The 25,017-nt window shown below is 47.5% G+C and overlaps 1 protein-coding gene across 3 annotated transcripts in view; it reads right to left on the minus strand.

Moving 5' to 3' along the window:
* TTF1 (transcription termination factor 1) overlaps positions 1 to 25,017 on the minus strand; it is a 29,387-nt gene extending 4,370 nt beyond the window's left edge. Inside the window, exons 1-9 of one of the 3 annotated variants that reach the window (XM_027556651.1) lie at positions 24,932 to 25,017; positions 18,674 to 19,698; positions 15,135 to 15,355; positions 13,519 to 13,704; positions 12,287 to 12,365; positions 8,586 to 8,716; positions 6,579 to 6,813; positions 3,133 to 3,222; positions 1,889 to 1,954 (exon numbers count right to left, since the gene is read on the minus strand). In XM_027556651.1, the coding sequence (XP_027412452.1) occupies positions 1,889 to 1,954; positions 3,133 to 3,222; positions 6,579 to 6,813; positions 8,586 to 8,716; positions 12,287 to 12,365; positions 13,519 to 13,704; positions 15,135 to 15,355; positions 18,674 to 19,680 (2,015 nt within the window). In that variant the 5' untranslated portion in view covers positions 19,681 to 19,698; positions 24,932 to 25,017. The remainder of the gene's footprint in view (positions 1 to 1,888; positions 1,955 to 3,132; positions 3,223 to 6,578; positions 6,814 to 8,585; positions 8,717 to 12,286; positions 12,366 to 13,518; positions 13,705 to 15,134; positions 15,356 to 18,673; positions 19,699 to 24,931) is intronic. The other 2 variants (XM_027556652.1, XM_027556653.1) reach the window with 2 other exon arrangements.

Raw genomic sequence — 25,017 nt, forward strand, 5'->3', positions numbered from 1 at the left:
GGAGTTGGTGATGGACAGGGAGGCCTGGCCTGCTGCAGTCCACGGGGCTGCAAAGAGTCAGACAGGACTGAGCTACTGAAGTGGACTGATGCTTTATGGACTATGCTTTGTCCATAATCCTGAAATATAAATAACTAACCACTAGAGCCAGTTTACACCCTTCCTAATGGATCGATGACAACCTCACGTCAGCAGCCATGGTTCTGAAAGGCAGCCAGGCTGCGGGAGCCCTGCTCCCTGCTCCACCGTTCAAACCTAAAGGCCAGAGGGTCCCTTAACGTCCCGCCTCCCAAAGCCCACCAACCCTGCACCCCACAGTGCCTGGCAATCTGCTGGGCTTAGAGGCACAGGGCTCTGCCGGCCAGCTCTCCCTGCTGGGCCAGCAGCGGCTTCAGACCTTAGGAGGGGTGGCCTCTCCTTCACTGGCTGAAAATGCAAGGACCGTAGCAACAAAGGCAGAGAGTGACAGCGGATGAGAGTGAGATGGCACTCCTCAGGTGAGAGATGCAAATGATCAGCACAGCGAGGCCCCGAGAGGAAGAGGAACCTGAGGGGGTCTCAAAATATCTCCCCGCAGCCGTTTCCTACCACCAGGAGAGAAACTGTCACTTTTCTGCAAGGGGAAATGAGGCAGAGCCCAGGGGTCCATGTCAGAACCACAGGCCTCAGGACAAGGTGGGACCTGGTGACAGAGACATAGCCCCGCCCCTGAGGGATTCCTATGTAAAATACAAAACGCAAATCTAGCCGTGAGGGAGCCTCCGACAAGCTTCAGCTGAGGCAAGTTCTACAGGACGACCAGCCTGCGTTCTCCCACAGTTTCAACATCAATGAAGACAAAGGCGTTAACAGATACCTGCTGCTGTGCATAAAACAAATAAACAGCAAGGACCTAATGTACAGCCCAGGGAACTATATTCAACACCTTGTAATAATGGAACAGAATGTGAAGGACTTCCCTGGTGGCCCAGTGGTGAAGAACCTGCCTTCCGATGCAGGGGGTGTGGGTTCGATCCCTGGTCAGAGGACTAAGATCCCATGTGCGGAGGGGCAGTGCCACAACAAAGGCTCAGTGGAGCCAAAATAAATACGATTTTTTTTTTTTTAAATGGAAAAGAATCTGAAAATACACACACACACACACACACATACAAAATTGAATCGCTTTGTTGTACGCGTGAAACAAATCAACGACACTGCAACGATAAAAAGAAAGAAACACAGAGGCAGAAGAATTCTGCGGATTAGATGACGCTAAGGAGACAGATCCTGGGTTGGATCCTAAGACAGGGGAATGTGCTTCGAAGGGATTTCTGGGACAACGGGTGAAATCCGCACGGGGCCGTGTGTTAGAGAACACTGCAGCCACGCAGACGCCCCGGGCGTGATCACTGTGCCGGCAGATGCAGGGTAACATCCTTGCTGAGGACACGTCGGCCACCACTAACTCTCAAGTGGTTGATGGAAACAATTCTATTCCCTTGGAACGGGGAGCAGGAGGGGGACAGGGACGGAGGGACGACAGAGCCAACGCGGCAGATGGAAGGAGGCTGGTGATGGGTGAGGGCCACGTGGGGTCCTCCTGCCAGTCGTAACTGGTGAGTTCTTTAGGAGACTACACACATTTCATTCACTCTTCGCAGGTGTCCTGGGGGTGGAGATGGGGGCTGGAGTAGAGGGAGGGTTGGTATGATTAACCTGGTCTAGTACTAAGGGGGGCAGGGGCGGTTCACCAATACATTTTATAAGATTCATAAATATAATTTATAAGGTGAGTAACATAAGCGGCGCAAATTTCAGTCCTGTTCTTTGAAGTCTGATAGCCAGTCATTTATTAGAAGTCATCTCTTATCTTTTCACTAGCTTAATATTAAACAAATGGCCTTACCCTATGATGCTAGCAAGATCTTCCCAGTCTATTTCATTAACATCTTGCACATTTATTTCGTACAACCTATGAGAAAAAAATAAAAATTAAGTTTTCAAGCCAAAATTCAGCATGATGGCCATCTTCATGGACTCACAGAATATTAAGAGCTGGAAGGCCTCAGCGTGTCCACCTCTGTTCCAGCTCCCTGTGTTACCCAGGCCCAGTGGGTAACACAGGTAGGCAAGCCCAAGGTCATGGGGTACGTGAACTCCAGACCAAAAAGCCTCCTCTCTTCCTCCTGAGCCCTTTGCACCTCCCACCAAGCCATGTCGCCTCCTCACGGTAAAAAACATCAACTTCACAGTTAATGTTCAACATCCTGTGATAAACCGTCATGGAAAAGAATGAAATATGAAAAAGTATACTGTATATATAGAAATACACATATATATGTATAACTAAGTCACTTTGCTGTACAGCAGAAATTAAATCAACTTAAGACTTCCCTGGTGACTCAGACGGTAAAGCGTCTGCCTACAATGCGGGAGACCCGGGTTCAATCCTTGGGTCGGGAAGATCTCCTGGAGAAGGAAATGGCAATCCACTCCAGTATTCTTGCCTGGAAAATCCCATGGACGGAGAAGCCTGGTGGGCTATAGTCCAAGGGGTCACAAAGAGTCGGACATGACTGAGTGACTTCACTTTCACTTTCCTTTCATACTTCAATTAAAAAAAACAAACCCAAGTTCACCATTCAACGCAGACACACAGGAGTGGTGACTGTGTGCTCAGCACTGACTATGTGACAGACACCGGGTTAAGGCCTTGCACCCGTGAATCCACTCGCTCTCGACACTATCTGCTGAAGTTGGGGGGACTCTGTCTATTCTGCACACCAGGAGATGGACTGAGAGCTCGGGTCACTGTGGGACCACCCACATGATGTACCCTCACTGGAACCCAGGCCTGCCTGACTTGAGAGGTGCTCCTTGTCTCTGCTAGTCCCTCTGGTAGAGAAATAAAGGGGGGGTGGGCATCCCCAGCCAGGCCAGGGTGGAGAATGAGGAAGCCCACCGAGGAAGGAGCAGCAGCATTCCTGACAGAGAACAGGATGAAGGGTGCCCAGAATCCAGAGGCTTCTTCTGCTCTTCGGCGCCCCTCCTTTGACACAAGCCCAGGTCCCTCAGACCCACAGGCTTGGCTAACTACTCTTTGCCTAGAGGGAAAAAGGAGTAAAACAGTGTTGCTGACTATTTCTGTACCTTTCAATCAGATTGATCTTGGCCTGCAGAGCGTTCACTCCTCGGTACACGTCCCGACCATTCGTCATCCTCTTGGTTAGAATTTCCGTCCTGTGTTAACAGAAAAACAGTTTACTTTCAGGGTAAAGTTTCCATTAAAATGTCCTTTGTTTTCCTCATTGAAATTGTCCTTATTCAGGTTGTTGTTCAGGCTGTAAGGTGGTATCTCAGTGGTGCTTCCTCCAGGATGAAAGTACCTAAGTTCCATAAGGAAGGCTGAGCACTGAAGATTCGATGCTTTTGAACTGTGATACTGGAGAAGACTCTTGAGAGTCCCTTGGACAGCCAGGAGATCAAACCAGTCAATCCTAAAGGAAATCAACCCTGAATATTCATTAGAAGGACTGATGCTGAAGCTCCAATTTGGTCACCTGATTGGAAGAGCTGACTCACTGGAAAAGACCCTGATGCTGGGAAAGATTGAGGGCAGGAGAAGGGGGTGACAGAGCATGAGATAGTTGGATGGTATCACGAACTCAACGGACACAAGTCTGAGAAAACCCTGGGAGATAGTGGAGGGCAGAGGAAACCAGTGTGCCATAGTCCATGGGGCTGCACAGATGGACATGACTTAGCGAACAACAACCAAGTTCCAAGGCATCATACGCTCCAGCACTGAAGCAGCCCCCCAGCCTGGGCTCACCTCCCCTCAAGTATAGAGAATTAAAGAAATATTTGGAAAAATGAAAAAAACAATTGTCCTTATTCAGAACTACTTTCTAACTTGTGCAACCCATCACTGCTAGCATTTACCACAATCAAGAATATACTTGTTTTTAAGTGGGAAAGTACAAATAAATTGATAGAAAGCTGTTGATTATTTATTGAAACGGGATGATGGATACAAGGAGTTCTAAGTTAGTGTGTCATAACATTTTAATGATAAAACAGTTAGGCCGGGAGGACCAGGAGGATGAGCGCTGAGCACGGACAGCTGCAGCAGTCTGGGGGCCGGCGCGGCCGGAGTCCTGGGGACAAGAAGTCCAGAAGGCGCAGCCGGCGCAAAGAAACCTACTCCATGTACATCTATAAGGTGCTGAAGCAGGTGCACCCCGACATCGGCATCTCCTCCAAGGCCATGAGCATCATGAACTCGTTCGTGAACGATCTGTTTGAGCGGCTGGCCGGTGAGGCCGCCCGGCTGGCCCAGTACTCAGGCCGAACCACACTGACGTCCCGGGAGGTCCAGACGGCCGTGCGTCTGCTGCTGCCTGGGGAGCTGGCCAAGCACGCTGTGTCCGAGGGCACCAAGGCCGTGACCAAGTACACGAGCTCCAAGTGAGCCGGGGCCCGGCCTTAATAAAGGCTGCACTGCTGTTCATAGGATTTTATTTTTCTAATTAAAAAAAAAAACAGTTAAACAAAGGAAGAAAGAAAAAAGAAGCCTGCTTGCTGGTGCTAAAGGGTGCTGTGTAGACTCAATTTATTTTTGATTGCTTATAGAACAGGGACATGGCTGTTATTACCTTTGAGCTGTTGAAATACCAAATAAGAGACATTGAGTAAAGTGATAAATGATTCAATGATTCTTGTAAGGCTCAAAGCTCATGGCTGAGGAAAAGGGTTCCCTGGAGTTCCTAATGAGAGCAGGAACCTAATTAAAAATATTTAAAGAGTGCTTCTCTTAAAGAGTGAAATTTGTCACAATCGGATGGACAGGTCACAAGCTGTGACATCTGCTTTCCTGAGAAGGAAGATGCATGACACACTCACAGAAACCGACACTTCGTGGTCGGCTGCCCACGTCCCCGGTTCTGAAATGTACCACCTGATGCCACTTCAGGGTTTCGTGAAGTAAATCAACGTTCAGTGTTCCAGTTTTCTACATTTTCTTCCAATTAAAAAAGACACCCTGCCTGTTATTTAGTTCCGCTGATTCTGAGGCATGGCCCTCTTGGTCGTTTCTCTTCTAAGACACTGGCGTCTCATCTCTAAGGCTTATCACCCACTCTTTTTCTTGGCCGTATGACTTGCAGGATCATAGCTCCCCGAGCGGGGATCAAACCCAGGCCTGACCCAGTGAAGGCATGCGGTCCTAACCACAGGACACCAGGGAAGTCTCACTGCTTTTTGTTTGGCCACAACCTGCAGCACGCGGAACTTCTCTGACCAGGGATCGAACCTTCGCCCCCTGCAGTGGAAGTGCAGACTGAAACCAGTGGACAGCCAGGCAAGTCCTCCCACTTCTTCAAGTCTAAGTTACCAGAGGTAGAAAGGTCTCTGATTCCTCCACAGTACCTGTTTCCCCACCTAAAACATTATCTGTTCTTTGGAGTTTATGTCCTGAGGACAGTCTTCTAGAAAAAAATAAGTACCCTACAGCAGAGCTGCCAGGTACACAGTATAATCCAGGAGTTTGCTTTTAATGCACAACATGCCCACTCTGGAGTCCATTCTTCTTCAATAGCCAAGTCGATGCAGCCCCCTTTGTGTAGGAGGCCTGGGGCGTGAGCTCAGGACCACTGCTATGTTGCAGCTCGAAGTTCAGCTCAGAGCCTTTGCAGGCCCGGGAAACACTACCCCAGGCAAAGACTGTGTGGCCAGAGCCGGACTGAAACCACTTCTACGGATGCACCTAAACGCCTTCCAGGACGAACGTACGGCCGCCCTGCTTCGGCGAAGGAGTCTGAATGAGAAAGAGAAAGTCAAAGTCAAAGTCAAAAAAACCAAGGAAAGCAAAAATAAGGAGGGAGAGCTATTTCTGATCATTAGGCTTGTGATTTCTCTCCTGAATGTTAGTTTTGTACTTTTTTTTTCATGCTATAAATAGGTAACAGCCTTGTTTTATGAAGAAAGGGACAGAGTGAAAAAACCGGAAGTCAATACAATATTCAATAATATTGAATACAATATTCAATATTAAGAAGATTCAAGTTCTATTTACAAAGCAGACATAGAAAACAAAGTTTTGGTAACCAGAGGGTCAGCGGGGGAGGGACAGATTAGGAGACGGGGAGCAGCAGATACAAACTCCCAGATATGAAACAGACACACCAGGTACGAGCACAGGAAACTGGACTCAGTGTCTCGTAAATGCTGGAAAAGAGAATGAAAAATTCTCTCCATACAACTGAATCACTTAGCTATATCTCTGAAACTAATACAATGCTGTAAATCAAGTATACTTCAATTAGAATAATAAAAAGAATTTAAAAGGTTCAAGTTATTTATGAAGTAGCCACATGATGAATCAGGGTTGGCTAAGCACCACCTTACATCAGACACTGACATCGAAGTTGCTGGAGCCGAGGATCGGAGAGGATTCCTCTTGACCTGCAAGGCTTTCCGCGTGGTAGGTAGTTACAGGTATTCTTAGGGACCTCCCCAGCCCACCCACTCACTAGAAACTGCCGAGAAGGGGGAGGTCGGCACCTTGTTGAGATTTAGGTAAGAAGCCTCAAACTTACCACTTACTTTTACACTGCATCCAATTCCTGGTTTCCACTCTAGCCTCCACTTCTACCCAGGATATGCCTTTGTAGAGCTTCTCCCGAACAATCGACAGGCGGCCTTCAGGGTTCAGCTGCAGTTTAGAATCCATCTCGTTTAGCTCCTGGGGAGACATTTTCTTCAGAATCACTTCTTCAACAGCCTTGATTAGTTTCTGGGTTTCCGTCTTGCTCCAGGCACCATGATTAATTTCTGTTGACATAAAAGGATGGTCTTCAAGCTGCTAATCTATTTGCTTTCAAACACAGTATTAAAAACACGACGAGAATGATGGAGATGTGTCACTGGACATCAGTCCAAACCCACAGAGGGGACAATAGCTAGAGAGGTTCCTATCGTCGACTGTGGACTCTGGGGGGGTTGAGACGTGCCACCGTCGGTTCATGGACTGTACACATGGGCCACTCTGCTGGGGGGCTGCTGATGGTGGGGGAGGCTGTGCGTGTGAGGGGTGGGGGCATACAGGAAATCTCTGTACCATCCTCTCGCTTTAACCGTGACCCCAAAACTGCTCTGGAAGAAGAAAGTCTTTAGAAACAAAAAGATAATCAGCCACTTTCCAAAAGATAGCGGGCAACATTTGAATCACAAAACAGTTTACATGCAAATCAAGGCGAAACTACTAAAGCGCCCACGGATTCTTTTTAAGAACCAAGGGTATGTATACATGCACATGCGTGCACACACGTACAACCAATGGCCAAAACCAAAACCAAAAACCCCTTTCTTAAAGCAATCTATTTTTTGTTTTTAACTTTGCAAAAGCCATTCTTTCTGTTTCTAGGAGTAATCTCTCCTGCAGGCAGTTGTGAATTCCCTAAACATTTGGTGGGGAAGAAAGCAACCAAAGGTCTTCCATGTTATATGCGTAACTCCCCACAAGAGTTCCTGGAGCGGAGTGCACGGCGCAGCGAGGCTACTGCAGCACGTGACGATGAAGGCATCTGAGAACCTCGACAGCCAATCACCGCTGCAGGCGCCAGAGCACCCACAGTTCACCCTTCTTGTCTAGCTGCTCACATGCTAAGGACGAGGCCGCAAACTGGCAGGCTACACCTATCTTTGATTTGGCCACAGTGTTACTGTTACTATTTCCCCAGTAACAATTAGGATGAACACTTAAAAGTCAAGAGAGTCCCAAGGATAAAAAGGTAAAATTCCCAAAAGATATTTTGATTTCACATGTGCACGCAAATTCAGATGTTTGCTTTACTTCCTGGAAGCTGGCAGAATTGGCCACGCTGAGGCTTGGCTGGCACTGGGGGCACAGAAGGCCTGGTCTCCAACCCCCTCGGGGTCTACTGCATGCAGACATGCAGACACCTGGCTGGAACCCACTGCCCCGTTCTGCCTGCAGGGCGGGAGACTGGCCATCACCCCATGAAACTCTCTGCACTGATGCAACTGAATCACGCTGGAATGACATCACACTCATGTTCAGCTCCACCTTCAAATATTTACTGGAAACCCAACGCTGATTTAGCCTCTGGGCTGATGCCAACACCCACTAAGGACTGCCTTCTTAAAGCTAACTGGGGATTTTTTTTAATGTGGAGAGTACAACCAAGGCAGCTTTCAATGAAAGAGGAGGAAAACAGACAGGCGATGGCTGACACTGGGAAACACCCACACCCAACAGGCCCTCCCTGCGACGGCCTCCGGGCCACCTCGGGGAACAGACCTTGGCGGGCCCGGCTCTCCTGTCCACTGGCTTCCTCGGGTTTCGGTTTATCTGGCAGTTAGTCAGGCTGAAAGCTACTGAACTGAGTTCAGTGCAGCATAGAAATCAGTCTGGGGAGTAAGGGTTGTGTGGTTTCAACCATGCCCATGAAGAAACGAATCGGTCAGGGAATGGCTGAAACAGTGATGGCTCTCTCAGCAGACAGGTGGGCAGTGATGCCTGGGCCCTGGGCCATTCTGGGCTGGGTTGTTCACCCGGGTGGGCACCAGGGACCACGACTTACGACCGTTGATCTGGGAGAACTTCAGGGCCACAGAGAGGCTGCTTCGAGACACCATCTCGCCAATCTTCTTCCAGTCGTTCCCGTGCAGGGACTGGTATATCTTCAACTTCTCGGTATCTCCTTTGCTGTACCTAAGAGGAAGAGAAAACAGGTCACAGCTGAGCAGGAACCATAAGCTTAAAGCCTGTATCCTCACTGGGCACTCTGCGGTGCTGGAAGCGGCTGAGTGGGGTGGTCCATCAGGATACCAGCTCCCAGGATCCAGAGCCCTGCCCCTTCCTGCCTCGGCATCTCACCCGTGACAGTGAAGTCAAAGTCACTCAGCTGTGTCTGACTCTTTGTGACCCCATGGACTGTACAGTCCATGGAATTCTCCAGGCCAGAATACTGGAGTGGGTAGCCTTTCCCTTCTCCAGGGGATCTTCCCAACCCAGGGATCAAACCCAGGTCTCTCACACTGCAGGTGGAGTCTTTACCAGCTGAGCCATAAGGGAAGCCCATCTCACCTGTGGGCATCCTATAAATCGGTCACCACAGTCCCTGGCCATAGGCCTGGCTCACTTACGCAGAGGCCAGGGCAGATGGATCTCACTATTCTCCAGCCAGACCCATAAAGGCTCTGAACAATAAAACCTGGACGTTTTGACTATGCCTGCAAAGGCCAGTGCTCTCCACGGTTCAGCTTCACCAGTCACCTCGGCCTCTAGACCTGCGATGGGAAGCCCTCCTCTCCCTTCCACTTGACCCCCTGGAAAGCTCCTGCCGGCTCTTCAGATGCAGTTGAAACGGTGCGTCTTAGCAAGGCTTTCCTAACCGTCAGGGCTGGCGGTGCCCTACTATCCCATTACTGCCCCTGTCACTACTTCCAACTGTGTGCTGTGGCTCCCTGGTTTGCCTGACTTTCCCCCACGCCACCACTGGCCAATGGAAATGTCTGAGTCAATTGTGTCACTTAGAAATTTCTAGGGATTGTGTGAAAATTACTTTTATTTGTTTTTAGATGAGTTAATTTAATAACACATTTTATTTAACCTAATGTATTAAAATTTGAGTAAACTCCGGGAGTTGGTGATGGACAGCGAGGCCTGGCGTGCTGCAGTCCATGGGGTAGCAAAGAGTCGGACACGACTGAGTGATTGAACTGAACTGAACTGAATGTATTAAACCTGCAGCCATTTCAACATGTAATCAGAACCTCAAAGTATGAATAAGGGGGCTTCCCTTGTGGCTCAGGGGGTAAAGAATCTGCCTGCAATGCAGGAGATCTGGGTTCGATCCCTGGGTTGGGAAGATCCCCTGGAGAAGGGAAGGCTGCCCACTCCAGTGTTCTGGCCTGGAGAATTCCACGCACTAGGACGCAGAGAGTCGGACGTGACTGAGTGACCTTCACTTCACTTCTGCTCCACACTAGGCCTTCTAAATCCAGTATTTTATTCTTCAGAACGGCAAGGCTTGGACTAACTACGGCTTGAGTGCTCCACGCCGTGTGAGGGTGGTGGTCCCGAGACGGGCAGCACAGCTCTGCAGGGGACGTCCTTGGAGGGCGGGGCCCCTGTGGACTTTCTGCGCTGTGGTACCCGTGGTGCTTGACACATAATAGACACTCAATAAAGACACGACAGGTGGCTTAGCACAAATCTGTCAGTTTAAGGAAGTTAAGGTTTATGAACCCCACATAAAAGCAAAGATATTCAAGAAAAGAACTAAAATGCACTATAAAGAGATTTTTGAGATCAAACACCTAAAATGTTTAAGTGAAGAAAAAGCCATCTTTATGACATTCTATAATTCCTTCTGGATGGGGTGGGGGAAGTGGTGGGTGATGTTATTACTAATATGACATGAAAGCAGCCTTTATAAAATACTAACCATCTCTAGTGATAGTGATCCACAACTATCTCAGGACAGTTAAGATTCCAGCATTCTCAGAAATGTATCTAAAATGCAGAGAATGGTTGAATGGCAATCCTTCACCACTAAGAATCAACCTTTCCAGCAGTCTCCTTCTCAGGGCAGGCAGGGTCTTACTGAGATTTAAAAAATGACTTAAGAGCACCTTTGCAGCCACAGAAAAGAGGTGCCTAGAAACTGAGTGGACAAAAATGAGGAAACAAGTGTTCTGACCTCTGCAGCCCCTTGGAGCCTTTCAATTCTTTGACTTTTGACTTCCTGTGGCTTTCCCACTTAAGAATTCCTTAACCTGTAAAAACATGCTTAGGGTACATGGCCAGCACAACATAAATGTGGCACCAATGAGCTGCATGATCAGAACGACAGATTTCCATCATTCTAAAACCGTCATTCCCACACCTGCTGCTGCTGCTGCTAAGTCGCTTCAGTCGTGTCCGACTCTGTGCGACCCCATAGACAGCAGCCCACCAGGCTCCCCCGTCCCTGGGATTCTCCAGGCAAGAACACTGGAGTGGGCTGCCATTTCCTTCTCCAATGCGTGAAAGTGAAAAGTCAAAGTGAAGTCGCTCAGTCATGTCTGACTCTTAGCGACCCCATAGACTGCAGCCCACCAGGCTCCTCCATCCATAGGATTTCCCAGGCAAGAACACTGGAGTGGGCTGCCATTTCCTTCTCCAATGCGTGAAAGTGAAAAGTCAAAGTGAAGTCGCTCAGTCATGTCTGACTCTTAGCAACCCCATGGACTGCAGCCCACCAGGCTCCTCCGTCCATGGGATTTCCCAGGCAAGAGTACTGGAGTGGGGTGCCACTGCCTTCTCCTCATTCCCACACCTAGGTTACCGCATTTGTCAACACTGATCTAGCAAAAGTGTTCTTTTAAGTCCCACTGAACATGTCATCGCTGGTGAATTTTCTTAAAGTTCTGTCCACAGCTGTGTGACACTGGGACTTGGGGAAGGGTGGGGACAGGTTTCAGTCCACATGAACACCTTTCCTCTATTTCAGCTTTATTTCTTTCAGCAAAAGTTTCAAAAAAGAAACCAAGGTCATATCTGTGTTAAGATCTGATAACGCGTATGTCTTGGTTTAAAATCATGGTGCTAAGGAGGACCTGATGGCCCTGATAGGTTCACACTGTCTGCCTCCTGGAGGTGGGATCAGTGGTTGAGCCCTTGGTGGCTGTCTGGAACCTCATGGGCGGGAGCTGATGCTTTTCTGCTCATCCCTTTGTTCTGAAGCAGAGTGCTTACCTACAACCGAGGCTCAATCTACATTTGTTTTATTTGGAGTGTTAGAAACAGACCATAATTGGGTATTTTATTTAGGAAAAAAAGAAAGGAAAGACTGTCCATCGCCCCATGAAACTCTCTGCACTGATGCAACTGAATCACGCTGGGATGACCTTACTCGTGGCTCAGCTCCACCTTCCAACATTCACCGGAAACCCAAAGTACTGGGCTCTGTGCTGCAGACACGCTGCACTGAGAAGGGGCGTCTGGGCTCCCAAGGAGCTTACAGCTTGGGAGGCCACCAAGAAAACCTCACGAGGAACGGCAAGAGGCAGCACATGGCGAGTGCTAAGATAAAAGCAGAAAGAAAAACTAGGGGTTTAAAAGAGGGATATTGTGGAAGATTAACTCAAGAGGTGACACCTGAAAGGGTCCTTGGAGACATACACATGGCAACACACCTCGTTTCGCACACAAGAATCTTCACCATCTTGTTGTGGACCCTTTGACTTATATTATCACAAAGACCAGAGAAATGTCCTGTTCCCGTTTTTTTCTTACCTGCCTTTGTAATTGTTGACATCGAACATCTTCTTTGCTCGATAATATACGAGTTTCCAGGGCCGGGCAATGCCCTTACCTGAAGCCAGAACAGATGGTGGTCAGAGGGACACCGGGAGTGTGGCAGGGAATGCAGTTGCAATTATAAAAGAAACCCAGGAGAGCCCCTTTTTACTACACGAGCAATCCTAGACCCCAGGTGGAGGCTGGGATTTCCTATGGCCTGCAGGAAGCTGTCTTGGGAAGCAGATATATTGATATAAAATCCCATTTCCTTGATGGTCTCTGAAAACTACATGCATAGTATGGAGGCTCTCTGGCTTCTGGTCTACTAAATTCATGAAAAGAACCTCATAAGGCACAGGCACTGAATTAGGAGAAGGGGAGGCTGAGGTGGAGGACACATGCCAGCAGTTCTCTATAAGATAAAACAAAAAACTTTTCCAAGCAAATAAGCTTTTTCCTGCTTTTCCACTCCAGAGATGAAACGGTCCCCCAGCCGGGGCTGACTGTTCTGCTTTCCTTTGTGCATTCCAGACAAAAACCTAAGAAATCCTCCTCTTTAAATACAACAGAGATTTACTATTATTATTATTAATTTGTCTCCACCAGGTCTTAGTCGTGGCGTGGAAATTCTTTCAGTTGCAGCATGCGGGGTCTAGTTCCCTGACCAGGGATCAAACCCAGGTCCCTTGAATTAGGAGCACCGAGTCTCAGCCATGGGACCACCGGGGGAGTCACAAGAGATTTTTTTTTCAGTCCAAACCTATACTGCTTCATGACCTTCTCCGACTTTCCAAGGATACCTCCAGGACGAGGGTCCCAGCTCAAGCACACACATGGCTCTACTTAAAGACCCTGGGAGATGCTGGCACACAGAGGGATGCGCTTTTTGCAGTATATGCAAAAAAAAAAAAAAAAAAATACACAGTACAGGACTGTGAGAGGACCCAAAACCGCAACTGTTACCTAGTAGCAGAGAGTCGGACAGGACTGAGAGTAAGCATGTAGGAAACCCGGAAGCTGATCATTCCTTACACCACCTGTCAACGCGCTAGTGAACACGTTCCAAAGCCCTGGAAGTACAGGCTGGCAGTAAAAGGACTGTTAACACAGCAGCCACCACGCGCTGCTGCAGTGGTGGGTCAGACCCCACGCTCAGTAATCGCCGTGATCACACATGTAAGGCTGGAAGGCTGTGGAGGCTCAAGGAGCCCCAGGTCTAAACTTACCAATGTGCACTCGGAACGCGTATTTCCTCTTTAAGTCGGTGATCACAGACTTCTCCTCCGGGTATCTGTCTGTGTACAGCAGCTTGTCTGCGTTCTCGATTCCCGTCAGGGACAGGAATTCTTGCACATTCTTCTCCAACTGCTGATTTTCCTTCACGGAAAACTTGCCAAATTTAATAGTGACACCTAGGATTGGGGGGCGGTTGGCGGGGGAGAAAAAGGCACCAATGTTAAGTCTTTAGCAACTTATGACACAGTGCCTGTCAGCCCCTCCCCTCGGGCCAGGGAGCAGCCCCCGCCTGGGCCCTGGACATCTGCTCCCCTAAAGAGTTCAGCTCAAGCCACTCTGTCCTCCCCAAGTCTCCCCTGGTCATCCTACTCCAGTGTGGCCTCTGCTGTGCCATCAATCCCTTCTTATACAGTTACTTTAAAGAAATATTAAGAGTAACATACATTAAAAATTCAAACTATTGAAACAGAAGTTTAAAAGAAGCCCCCTTCACTCTCCTCTGCCAGCCAGTGCCCTAAAGCAGTGCTGCCAACTGGCTTGCGCTTACGTGAACACGTATGTGTATTGTGTGTGTGGGCCTTGGGGGATGGAGGGGTCAAGGTCACTGCAACTCACGTTCTATTCCTTGTCATAATTCCAAGCACTCAAGTCTCATTATTAATGACTGCGTTACACAGTACACCTTCCCATTCTTAGACTTATTTTTTGGCCAAGCCACATGGCATGTGGGATCTTAGTTCCTAACCAGGCATTGAACCTGTGCCCCCTGCAGTGGAAGTGAGGAGGCCACTGGACCGCCAAGGAGGTCCCAGACTTATTTTTAAAATCTTTTCATAAAATACACACTAATAAAAATGTCAGCATAAAATACAGAAATAAAATGGGGTCCTTTATAGATACTGCTCAATGAATTGTTCTTCTTGCTTAGTTTGTCTATTTTTTAAAAAACTAATCTTATCAACATGATGAATTCTACAAGGCTAACGCCCCCTTTTACTTTTGTCAGTAACCAGTGGCACCGGGTGTCACACGGCAGACAGTCATGAGTAAATACCACTCACTTGCAGCACGAAGCCCTACACTTGCAGTTCATTCTGAAATCCAATAGGCTTTTTGAGAGGTTCTTGTAACACAGTGAAATCAACGAGGAGACCAAGCCGGGTAATGCTTGAAACCATGGCAACTACCACCAGCTCACCCTCCAATTAACACCCTGGAAATTACATCTCATCAAAGCCGATGATATTTGATACGAGTATTTTCATTTAATCTCACTGGTGCATCCTTCCCAGCCTCTTAGCCACTTAACCTCTTTCCCCACATCTTCAAGGCTTCATCTGTGTTCACCGGGTTCTTTCAGCCTTGTTCTTCCCTCATCTCCCCTACCAAAACTTGCGTCAAAAAACAGGAAAACCACTGCACTTTATTTTGCTAATTTTATAGCACAGATGATGGTTCTGGAAGGAGATGAAGCTGAAAGCAGCTAAGGGACGCTTCCCGTAAACCTATAAAGCGGAACTTGTGCACCAAGGAGGTCCGGGCAATTTACACACATATTAATAGCGAAGACGTCTGACCAACGTTCAGGCTCAGGCCACAAGCTCACCCTGGGCTTTGAACTCTTTAAACCGCCCCAGGTCATCTCGGTACATCCGCTTGATGGTGGTGGCAGCCCTGTCCTTGATGTCCGGGATGAATTCCTGCAGCTGCTTCACTGCAGACTCCAAGTCCACCTCCGGATCTTCGGAATCTCGCGAATCTTCAGATAAGTATTTAGCTACGGAATCTTTAGCCGAATTGCTTTCGTCGTCATTTGTAGGTTCTGACCTATGGAGAAAAACTGGGTTGATTAACCTAGATGGGTCACATGCCCAATGGCTTTCAGACTCTTTTCTTACAATGACTCTCATTTAGACTGTGACAACATTAAAGCTTGCAGGGATCCTGCAGTTGATTCAGTCCACGACGTCTGAACTCTTTAATGTACTGAACAGCTTTACTAACTCGATATGCCTTTGGGGCCGACAAGAAGGTAAACACGCAGCCCTAAGCCCTATTTCCACAAGGTACTGCTTCTTATATTAGTGTTTCTCAACTTTATTGTTTCAGACATTGACTTCCTCATAAACCAGGCCCTCTTCTACGCTCATGGATACTCAAGACACCTCTGGGACTCTTTCAGTGAGTTACGTTCTGTAATAATGGTCATTAATTAGGTAAGTCAATATTTAGGGTCTTCATAGTTACCACTACTTCAGTGCAGTTAACAACGGCCGTATTTTTTCCCCTTTGCAGTATAAAGAAACAGTTTTCTAATTCATCCCCAGAAACTTCCAATCAGCTGTCCAAAGCTAGCTGATATAGTTGACTAAGAAGTCAACTATATCAGCTAGCTGCTCAGACAGGTAACTGAAAAATGAAACTGAAACTGTATGCGCTTGTCTGAGCAAAGGGTCAAGTCTTCACAGGTTCACAGCTCAGTACAAGAACCAGGAGCCCGGAACACTCCTGCCTCATCATGAGTGATCTAAAATGCCCTGATGAGATGACACGGAGGATGACGTGAGCTGGGCCCTAGGCCATTTAAAACTTCTACTTCAAGCCAGGACAATCTTCTAGTCAGCAAAGAGAAGAAAGTCACTGATAAGGAAATGGGGAGGAAACCTGTCCCAAGCGCCCGGAACTCAGATAACGTGGTTTAAGAAAACTCCTGCATTTATTCATCAGCCAGCATATTTAAACGATAACTATGTAAATAACAATATCCAAACTTCTTTTATTTGGGAGAACCCTAATTCAAGTTTTCTTCAGCTCCAGTAACATTCTAAGTCCTCTAATCCTTTCTCCTATCCATGTGCATATAGACAAAGGTAACTTTGGGGTCTTAAAATGCCTTTTAAACTTATGCATAGAATTTCAGAGTCAGAGACATAAAGAAGGAACTTAGGGTTGTGGTGGCGGGGCGGGGGAAAGGGGGGAAGATGGGAGGAAGGAATAGTTGCTGGGTTGGGATGGACAAGCACACACTGCTATATTTAAAATGGATAAACAACAAGGACCTACTGCATAGCACAAGCAACTGTGCTCAGTGTTACGTGGCCGCCTGGAGGTGGGGGGGCGGGGGAGGGGCGTGTGCAATTTGGGGGAGAATGAATACATGTATATGTAAGGGGTGAGTCCCTTCACTGTTCACCTGAAACTATCACAACGTTGTTAATTGGCTACACCCAATACAAAAGAAATGGTACGGACCTAATTAGAAGCAGAAGGTATTAAGAAAGAAGCAGAAATGGTAGGGACCCAACAGAAGCAGAAGATATTAAGAGGTGGCAAGAATACACTCAAGAACTGTACTAAAAAAATCTTCACGACCCAGATAATCACGACGGTGTGATCACTCACCTAGAGCCAGACATCCTGGAATGTGAGGTCAAGTGGGCCTTAGGAAGCATCACTACGAACAAAGCTAGTGGAGGTGATGGAATTCCAGTTGAGCTATTTCAATTCCTGAAAGATGATGCTGTGAAAGTGCTGCACTCAATATGTCAGCAAATTTGGAAAACTCAGCAGTGGCCACAGGACTGGAAAAGGTCAGTTTTCATTCCAATCCCAAAGAAAGGCAATGCCAAAGAATGCTCAAACTACCGCACAATTGCACTCATCTCACACGCTAGTAAAATAATGCTCAAAAGTCTCCAAGCCAGGCTTCAGCAATATGTGAACCATGAACTTCCAGATGTTCAAGCTGGTTTTAGAAAAGACAGAGGAACCAGAGATCAAATTGCCAACATCCGCTGGATCATCGAAAAAGCAAGAGAGTTCCAGAAAAACATCTATTTCTGCTTTATTGACTATGCCAAAGCCTTTGACTGTGTGGATCACAATAAACAGTGGAAAATTCTTCAAGAGATGGGAATACCAGACCACCTGACCTGCCTCTTGAGAAACCTGTATGCAGGTCAGGAAGCAACAGTTAGAACTGGACATGGAACAACAGACTGATTCCAAGTAGGAAAAGGAGTATGTCAAGGCTGTATATTGTCACTCTGCTTTTTTTTAACTTCTATGCAGAGTACATCATGAGAAACGCTGGGCTGGAGGAAACACAAGCTGGAATCAAGATTGCCGGGAGAAATATCAATAACCTCAGATATGCAGATGGTACCACCCTTATGGCAGAAAGTGAAGAAGAACTAAAGAGCCTCTCGATGAAAGTATAAGAGGAGAGTGAAAAAGTTGGCTTAAAGCTCAACATTCAGAAAACTAACATCATGGCATCCGGTCCCATCACTTCATGGCAAATAGATGGGGAAACAGTGGAAACAGTGGGTGACTTTATTTTTCTGGGCTCCAAAATCACTGCAGATGGTGATTGCAGCCATGAAATTAAAAGATGCTTACTCCTTGGAAGGAAAGTTATGACCAACCTAGATAGCATATTAAAAAGCAGAGACATTACTTTGCCAACAAAGGTCTGTCTAGTCAAGGCTATGGTTTTTCCAGTGGTCATGTATGGCTGTGAGAGTTGGACTATAAAGAAAGCTGAGCGCTGAATAATTCATGCTTTTGAACTGTGGTGTTGGAGAAGACTCTTGAAAGTCCTTGGACTGCAAAGAGATCCAACCAGTCCATCCTAAAGATCAGTCCTGGGTGTTCATTGGAAGGACTGATGTTGAAGCTGAAACTCCTAATACTTTGGCCACCTGATGTGAAGAGCTGACTCATTTGAAAAGACCCTGATCCTGCGAAAGATTGAGGGCAGGAGGAGAAGGGCAAGACAGAAGATGAGATGGTTGGATGGCATCACTGACTCGATGGACATAGGTTGGGTGGGCTCCGGGAGTTGGTGATGGACAGGGAGGCCTGGCGTGCTGCGGTTCATGGGGTCGCAGAGTCGGACACGACTGAGCGACTGAACTGAATACAAAAGTAAAAAAAAAAAATAGTTCTCATGAAAACAGAATCTAACTGCCTTATTATATACATGAAGAAAGGAAGGTCCCTGACAAGTTATGCAGTTAGTTCCGCACGTCACTCTACACCCGGATGGTCCACCTCTTCATGATTTCTAGCACTCACTATAGCTCGGCTAAACAAAGAGGTCACAGGCAGGATTCACACACAAGACGTACACCATCATGTTACCTCTGCACCTTTTTGGAACAGGCCTGGGGATTCTCCTCTTGTGGCCTGGGTTTCGCACTTCCTTCAACCAAGGTACCTTCCAGGGAATCAAGAGGCGTGTCCTCAGAGCTCCTCCTGGGCACTGAAAAATCACCAGGCTCCACGGTGCTCTCAAGAGATCTTCGCTTCCTTTTCTTAGACTTTTTCTTGAGGCCGCTGGAATCCTGACTGCCTCCTGAAGTCTCGACCTCGTCGGCTACTCGGGATCCCTCCGAGTACACACTCTGGGCCCTCTCGGGCGCAGCCAAGGCCTCGAATTCTGGGGGATCTGGATGCTTCCTCTTCCTTTTCCTGGACTTGCTGTGACCCGCAGACATTGAGAGTTGCACGATTCCCTCTTCTTGGTCCACTTGAGGCTGCGGTTCCTGCTCCTGGGAGGCTGCCCTGGGCAGGGCGATGCTTGCACCCGGACTTTCCTGGACAGCATCCCAGGATTCAACTTCCCTCTGACGTTTTTTATGCTTTTTCTTCTTCTTCTTCTTCCGAACTTCACTGTGCAGCTCCTCGGACGTGTTTTCAAGTGGCTTAGTACCTGAATGGGGTTCGTCTACTTCAGGCCGTTCTGTCGACTTCTGCTCCTTGCTCGCATCAACGTAAACGACATCCACATCGCTTCTGAAAGGTGTGTTCTCAATATTTTCTTTATCCACCAGGATGTACGCAACACCTGTTTCCTCGTCGACTCCCGAAGCACTTTTTCTTCTCTTTTTCTTCTTTTTGGGTTTAGATGTGGCCATTTCAGTCTCATCGCAGATTTCTGTTATCTTCAAAGGAGAAGAAACGAGACGCTGGCTGGCCTTTCTCTTTTTTTTACTCTTTGTTATGTCACACTGCTCGTTTGCCAGGGGGGCGGCTCTGAAACTCTCCTGGGAATGCCTCCGATGTCTGTCCTTATGTTTAGAATGCTTAGCCTTTTTCTTCACGAAAATGGGAGTTTGGGTTTCTAAGCTGCTTGATTCTCTTTCCATTTTACTCCTGTAGGGGAACTTAACAACACAGTCTATTTTTGCAGAGCATTTTATACATTAGCCTCAGAATAAAGAAAACAAAATCACAGAAAGATGAAATTGCATGACAAATGATAAGCCTGGAGTCATGATTATAAATGTCCTATTATTCTAAATGCACAGCAAGCTCACTATAATTCACTTGTCTGCTTCCATTGCCTTTATGATATAGGAAGAAAAACCAGTTAGCTGAGAACAACGCTCTGGCCCTGGAGAAGGGAATGGCAACACACCCAGTATCCTTGCCTGGGAAATCCCATGGACACAGGAGCCTGGTGGGCTATGGTCCATGGGTTTGCAAAGAGTCAGACTAATAACAACCAAATATATTACATTTAAAACACAAAAAAACAGTTTCATGTATCTTTTCTGAATGGATATATATGTGGCAAAACTATAAACACAGTAAACTGGCAAATCAGGGATTAGGGACAAGTAGAGAGCCAGCTCGGAAAAGGCAATGGCACCCCACTCCAGCACTCTTGCCTGGAAACTCCCATGGACAAAGGAGCCTGATAGGCTGCAGTCCATGGGGTTGCTAAGAGTCAGACAGGACTGAGCGACTTCACGTTCACTTTTCACTTTCATGCATTGGAGAAGGAAATGGCAACCCACTCCAGTGTTCTTGCCTGGAGAATCCCAGGGACAGGGGAGCCTGGTGGGCTGCCGTCTATGGGGTCACACAGAGTCGGACACGACTGAAGCAACTTAGCAGCTTAGCAGAGAGCCAGCTTCTCTCATATCTGTAAATTTTTCTTTCTCTTCCTTTTTTTTTTTTAGGCCACGCCCTATGACGGCATGTGGGATTTCAGTTCTGTAACCAGGGATCCACCCTTGTTCCCTGCAGTGGGAGTGCAGAGTCTTAACCACTGGACTGCCAGGAAAGTCCCTGCAGTCTTTTATTTCTTAACTGGAGTAATGAGTACAGGGGTGTTTGTTATATTTTTGTCTACGCTTACTTGACTGCCTTAAATAGTTCACTTTATAAAGCAAGGGGCAGAACAAGGGCACAGGCTGCTTTCACTTGTGTTAAAAGCAAGCAAATGAAGGATATAAATGTACTAAGTATCTACAAAAGGGAAAGACAGAAAAGAAAGTTTTCCTGATTGCTTGGGCTTTGTCTATTCCCCAGACAATATACTTTCACAGCAAACTATTTCTCTTTTACAGCATTTAGCCCAGCTGTGGTTCACAGCGAGGACAGCAGGCAACCACTGACCTCAAGCTAAAAGATTACCTCTTTGAGAAAGAGGCTGAATGGGCCTTATTAGTGGTTCAAAGAGGAGTCCAAGTTCTGCAGTTAGTTGGAATGAAGTTTAATAAGGCCTCCAAGTCAGTTCTTATACAGAGCATGTGCACTCTGGAGGTTAAGTACAGGAATAGATATGTACTTCACAAAAGACATGGTTAAAAATATAATTTTACAAACATGTCTTCTCTCCTTGCTCTGTACTGCTTCTGGTTTCAATTTTTAAGACTTTACTTCTCTGTAAGTAGGAAGTATGTTTACAGGGTTCAAACATCAAAGTGACCTCTGCGTAGCCCTCCTTCTCACACCGAAGGTGCGTGAGTGCTAAGTCACTGTGCTTGTGTCCGGCTCTTTGTGACCCTCTGGACTGTAGCCCACCAGGCTGTTCCCTCCATGGGATTCTTCAGGCAAGAACACTGGATTGGATTGTTGTTCCCGCCTCCAGGGGATCTTCCCCACCCAGGAATCAAATCTCTTCTGTCTCTTGGCAGGCGGGGTTTTTATCACTGGCACCACCTAAGAAGCCCCTCACACGGTGTCTGTATTTTACGATCTGCATTTTGTGATTTTCAGCTAACAGATTCTGGAGACCTCTCTGTATCAATGGTCTTTCAATTCGGAATGCTACGCATATTTTCTACAGAAGGTACCTACTTTTTCCTAGGTAGTAAAGAAACTGTAAGAGTTGTGGGGCTTCCCTGGTGGTCCAGTGGTTAAGAGTCCCCGCTACCAATGCAGCGGACCTGAATTCAATCCCCAGTCCAGGAAGGTCCCACATGCTGCGGAGCGACTGGGTCTGCGCTCTAGAGCCCGTGCTCTGCTCTGCAACAAGAGAAGCCCCCCGATGAGAAGCCTGTGCACTGCACCCAAGAGCAGCCCCTGCTCGCCACAACTGGAGAACGTCCCTGCAGCAGCCAAATATTAAAAAAAAAAAAGAACTGTGTAGCTGGAAGGTCTGGGAACGACAAACATGTGGACTGATCAGACTAAAAGCCAAATCCCCAGCCTCATGATTGTACCTGCAACGGAGGCACCAGGAGCTTTGGTGGAGGCCTCTCGTCCTGGCATCACTCAGACACATGGACACCCATCTCTGACTCTCTGAGACCTCAGCTGTAAGCAGTGTAATGGCTGCAACTCGATAGCCTGTTCAGAGAGGGCCCAGCGGGCTTTGGCTGTCTCCTCCACTACCAGAGCCCCAGCGTCTAGCAGTGCCTGGTTCACGGGAGGAATCCAATAAATACGTTTTGAGAATGAATTAATGCTTTCTCTTTGGTTGCTCTGGAACTGTTAAGAACAGTTGGAGGAAAAAACTCACAACTGGGCAGATGGGCACTGCTTTAAGCCCTTGGCTGCTGATGACAGCTGGGACCTGAGCAGTGACCAGCAACTGAGCCCTGTCTCTCTAGTTCTGTGCTGTCCAATACGGCAGCCACGAGCCACACGAGGCTGCTGAGTACTTAAACGTGGTTAGGCCAAACTGCGTCTAAGCGTAAATACATACTGCATTTCAAAGACTTGGAACAGAGACAGAGAAAGAGCTCACCCATAACTGTTGTTTATTGCTTTCACGATGAAATGATGGTTTGGATATCGTTCAGTATGTGCATTCCTACTTCTCTTTCCTTTTTTTTTTTTTTTTAATGTAGCTATTAGCAAATTCTAAATGACACACGTGGCTTGTGTTCTTACGTTTTCTGAGAACAGCAGTGCTCCAGAAGGCTCACTTGCCTACTCTTCTTGAAATGGTTATTTCAAATCTCCCCAGGTGGCGCTAGTGGTAAAGAACCCACCTACCAGTGCAGGAGATATAGAAGATACCGGTTCGATCCCTGGGTTGGGAAGATCCCCTGGAGGAGGGCATGGCAACCCACTCCAGTATTCTTGCCTGGAGAATCCCATGGACAGAGGAGCCTGGCGGGGTACAGTCCATGGGGTTGCAAAGAGTTGGACACGACTGAAATGATTTAGCACACACGAATTTTGTAGCTCAACAAGCTACAATATTTCATCCTTCACTCTGACCTGAAGTAGATTAACTTGCCTCAGACCTCACAGCCTTACACACATTAGCTAAGAAATATGTTCCCCCAAATCTAACATGTTTGCCTGCATTTGCCCTGTTCTCCCCTCTTGCTGCTGCAAAGGAAGTGTTTCTTCTCCTGTCAGAGACCATTTCTTCCCTGTGTGCTGGATCCAACCTCCTCCTCCTCCTCCTCCTCCTCCTCAGAGAGACGGTGATCCATCAGCTAACCAGTCTCTCCCCTTCTGCCTCCTGCACTGGATCCCCTCTAGCAACGTCCAACAATCTTCAGACTATTTTCTAACTTAAAACACAAGGATGCCACTATCCTCCAATCCCAAAGTCCCATCTAGCTATTCTCTTTCCTCCCTTTCACAACAAAACTTCTTTTTTTTTTTTTGCCACACCACACAACTTGTGGGATCTTACTTCCCTGAAAGTGAAAGTCGCTCAGTCCCATCCAGCTCTTTTGTCCCCATGGATTATACAGCCCATGGAATTCTCCAGGCCAGAATACTGGAGTGCGTAGCCTTTTTCCTTCTCCAGGGGATCTTCCCAACCCAGGAACTGAACCCAGGTCTTCCACATTGCATGTGGACTCTTTACCAGCTGAGCCACCCTGACCAGAGATCAAACCCATGTCCCCTGTAGTGCAAGCATGGTGTCCTAACCACTGGACCACCAGAGAATTCTCTCGAGCTCTCTTAATAACAATGAACAGAGCAGATAATTCTTTTAAATATTCATTTACCTTCCATCCGTTTCTTTCTTTTTGGTAAATACCTTCTATGTTGCTCCTCCTGGTTTCTTGAACTTAGCACAACCTTTTATATATAGGGTCACTTCCCCACTAAAAACCTTTTTTTTTTTTTAATGGCCTCTCCATTGTTCTTAAGACAGAATCCCAAATCCTTACACATCTACCATTCCCTTTATGATTTAGTCTGGTCCAAGACCACCTCTCCACCTCTCGTTTTTCTGTGGGTTTCAGACATCCTGTTTTCTTTATGTCCCCAGAATATACCATATGTTTATCAGGGAATTTACAAAAGCACCTCATTCTCCCAGGAATGCATTTCCCTCTGCGTTACCTTTCTGCGCTATAACTAGTCTTAAGTTTGAAAATCACTTCCTCTAATTCCTCCTGGGTCCCGCCTCCTCCTTACAGGGTTTCTCAACAATCCAGCTGTTTCCGGCACTTAGCTCTGGAGGGATGTAACCGGCCACCTAAGGGCTACGGTCTCCTCGTCCTGCTTGTTTCCTAAACGGTTCCCTGGATATGCATTTATCCCTATTTATACGCATTTATCCCTGTTTATGAGAAGGCAATGGCAACCCACTCCAGTACTCTTGCCTGGAAAATCCCATGGACGGAGGAGCCTGGTGGGCTGCAGTCCATGGGGTCGCGAAGGGTCGGGCACGACTGAGCGACTTCACTTTCACTTTTCACTTTCATGCATTGGAGAAGGAAATGGCAACCCACTCCTTGTTCACCCCAGGGACGGGGGAGCCTGGTGGGCTGCCGTCTATTGGGTCACACAGTGTCGGACACGACCGAAGCGACTTAGCAGCAGCAGCAGCATCCCTATTTATATGCATTTATCCCTATTTATATTCAGAATAGACCACTTCCTGTCTTGCAGGGATGTGCCCAAGCCTGGTCCCGGATTCCCTCTCCACTCTGGGGTTCCATGAAGACCCCGCTCGGCCCCGGGACGGGCATTCCGGGGCTGATAGGAAAAACAACAACAACAACAACAACGAAAGTTCCCGCGTGGAAGGGCCTGGAGCGGCTGCGAGAAAACAGGCACCACGTCCATCCCTGGGGACCTGGGTCCAACGCAGGCCTCTGGGGAGATGAAGACAAGCGGCCATAAACAGCTTGGTTCAGACACGATCACTGGGGGAAAAAAACCGGAACAACTGAAAAGCACTCTCACCTACGGGCCAAACGCGTCGTCCCCTTGCCTTCCAATCCGGAAGTGCCGGTGTCGTGGAAGCGGATATCGTCGTGCGTCACTTCCGG

Source organism: Bos indicus x Bos taurus, chromosome 11, assembly GCF_003369695.1.
Source record: "Bos indicus x Bos taurus breed Angus x Brahman F1 hybrid chromosome 11, Bos_hybrid_MaternalHap_v2.0, whole genome shotgun sequence".
NCBI classification, from domain to species: domain Eukaryota; kingdom Metazoa; phylum Chordata; class Mammalia; order Artiodactyla; family Bovidae; genus Bos; species Bos indicus x Bos taurus.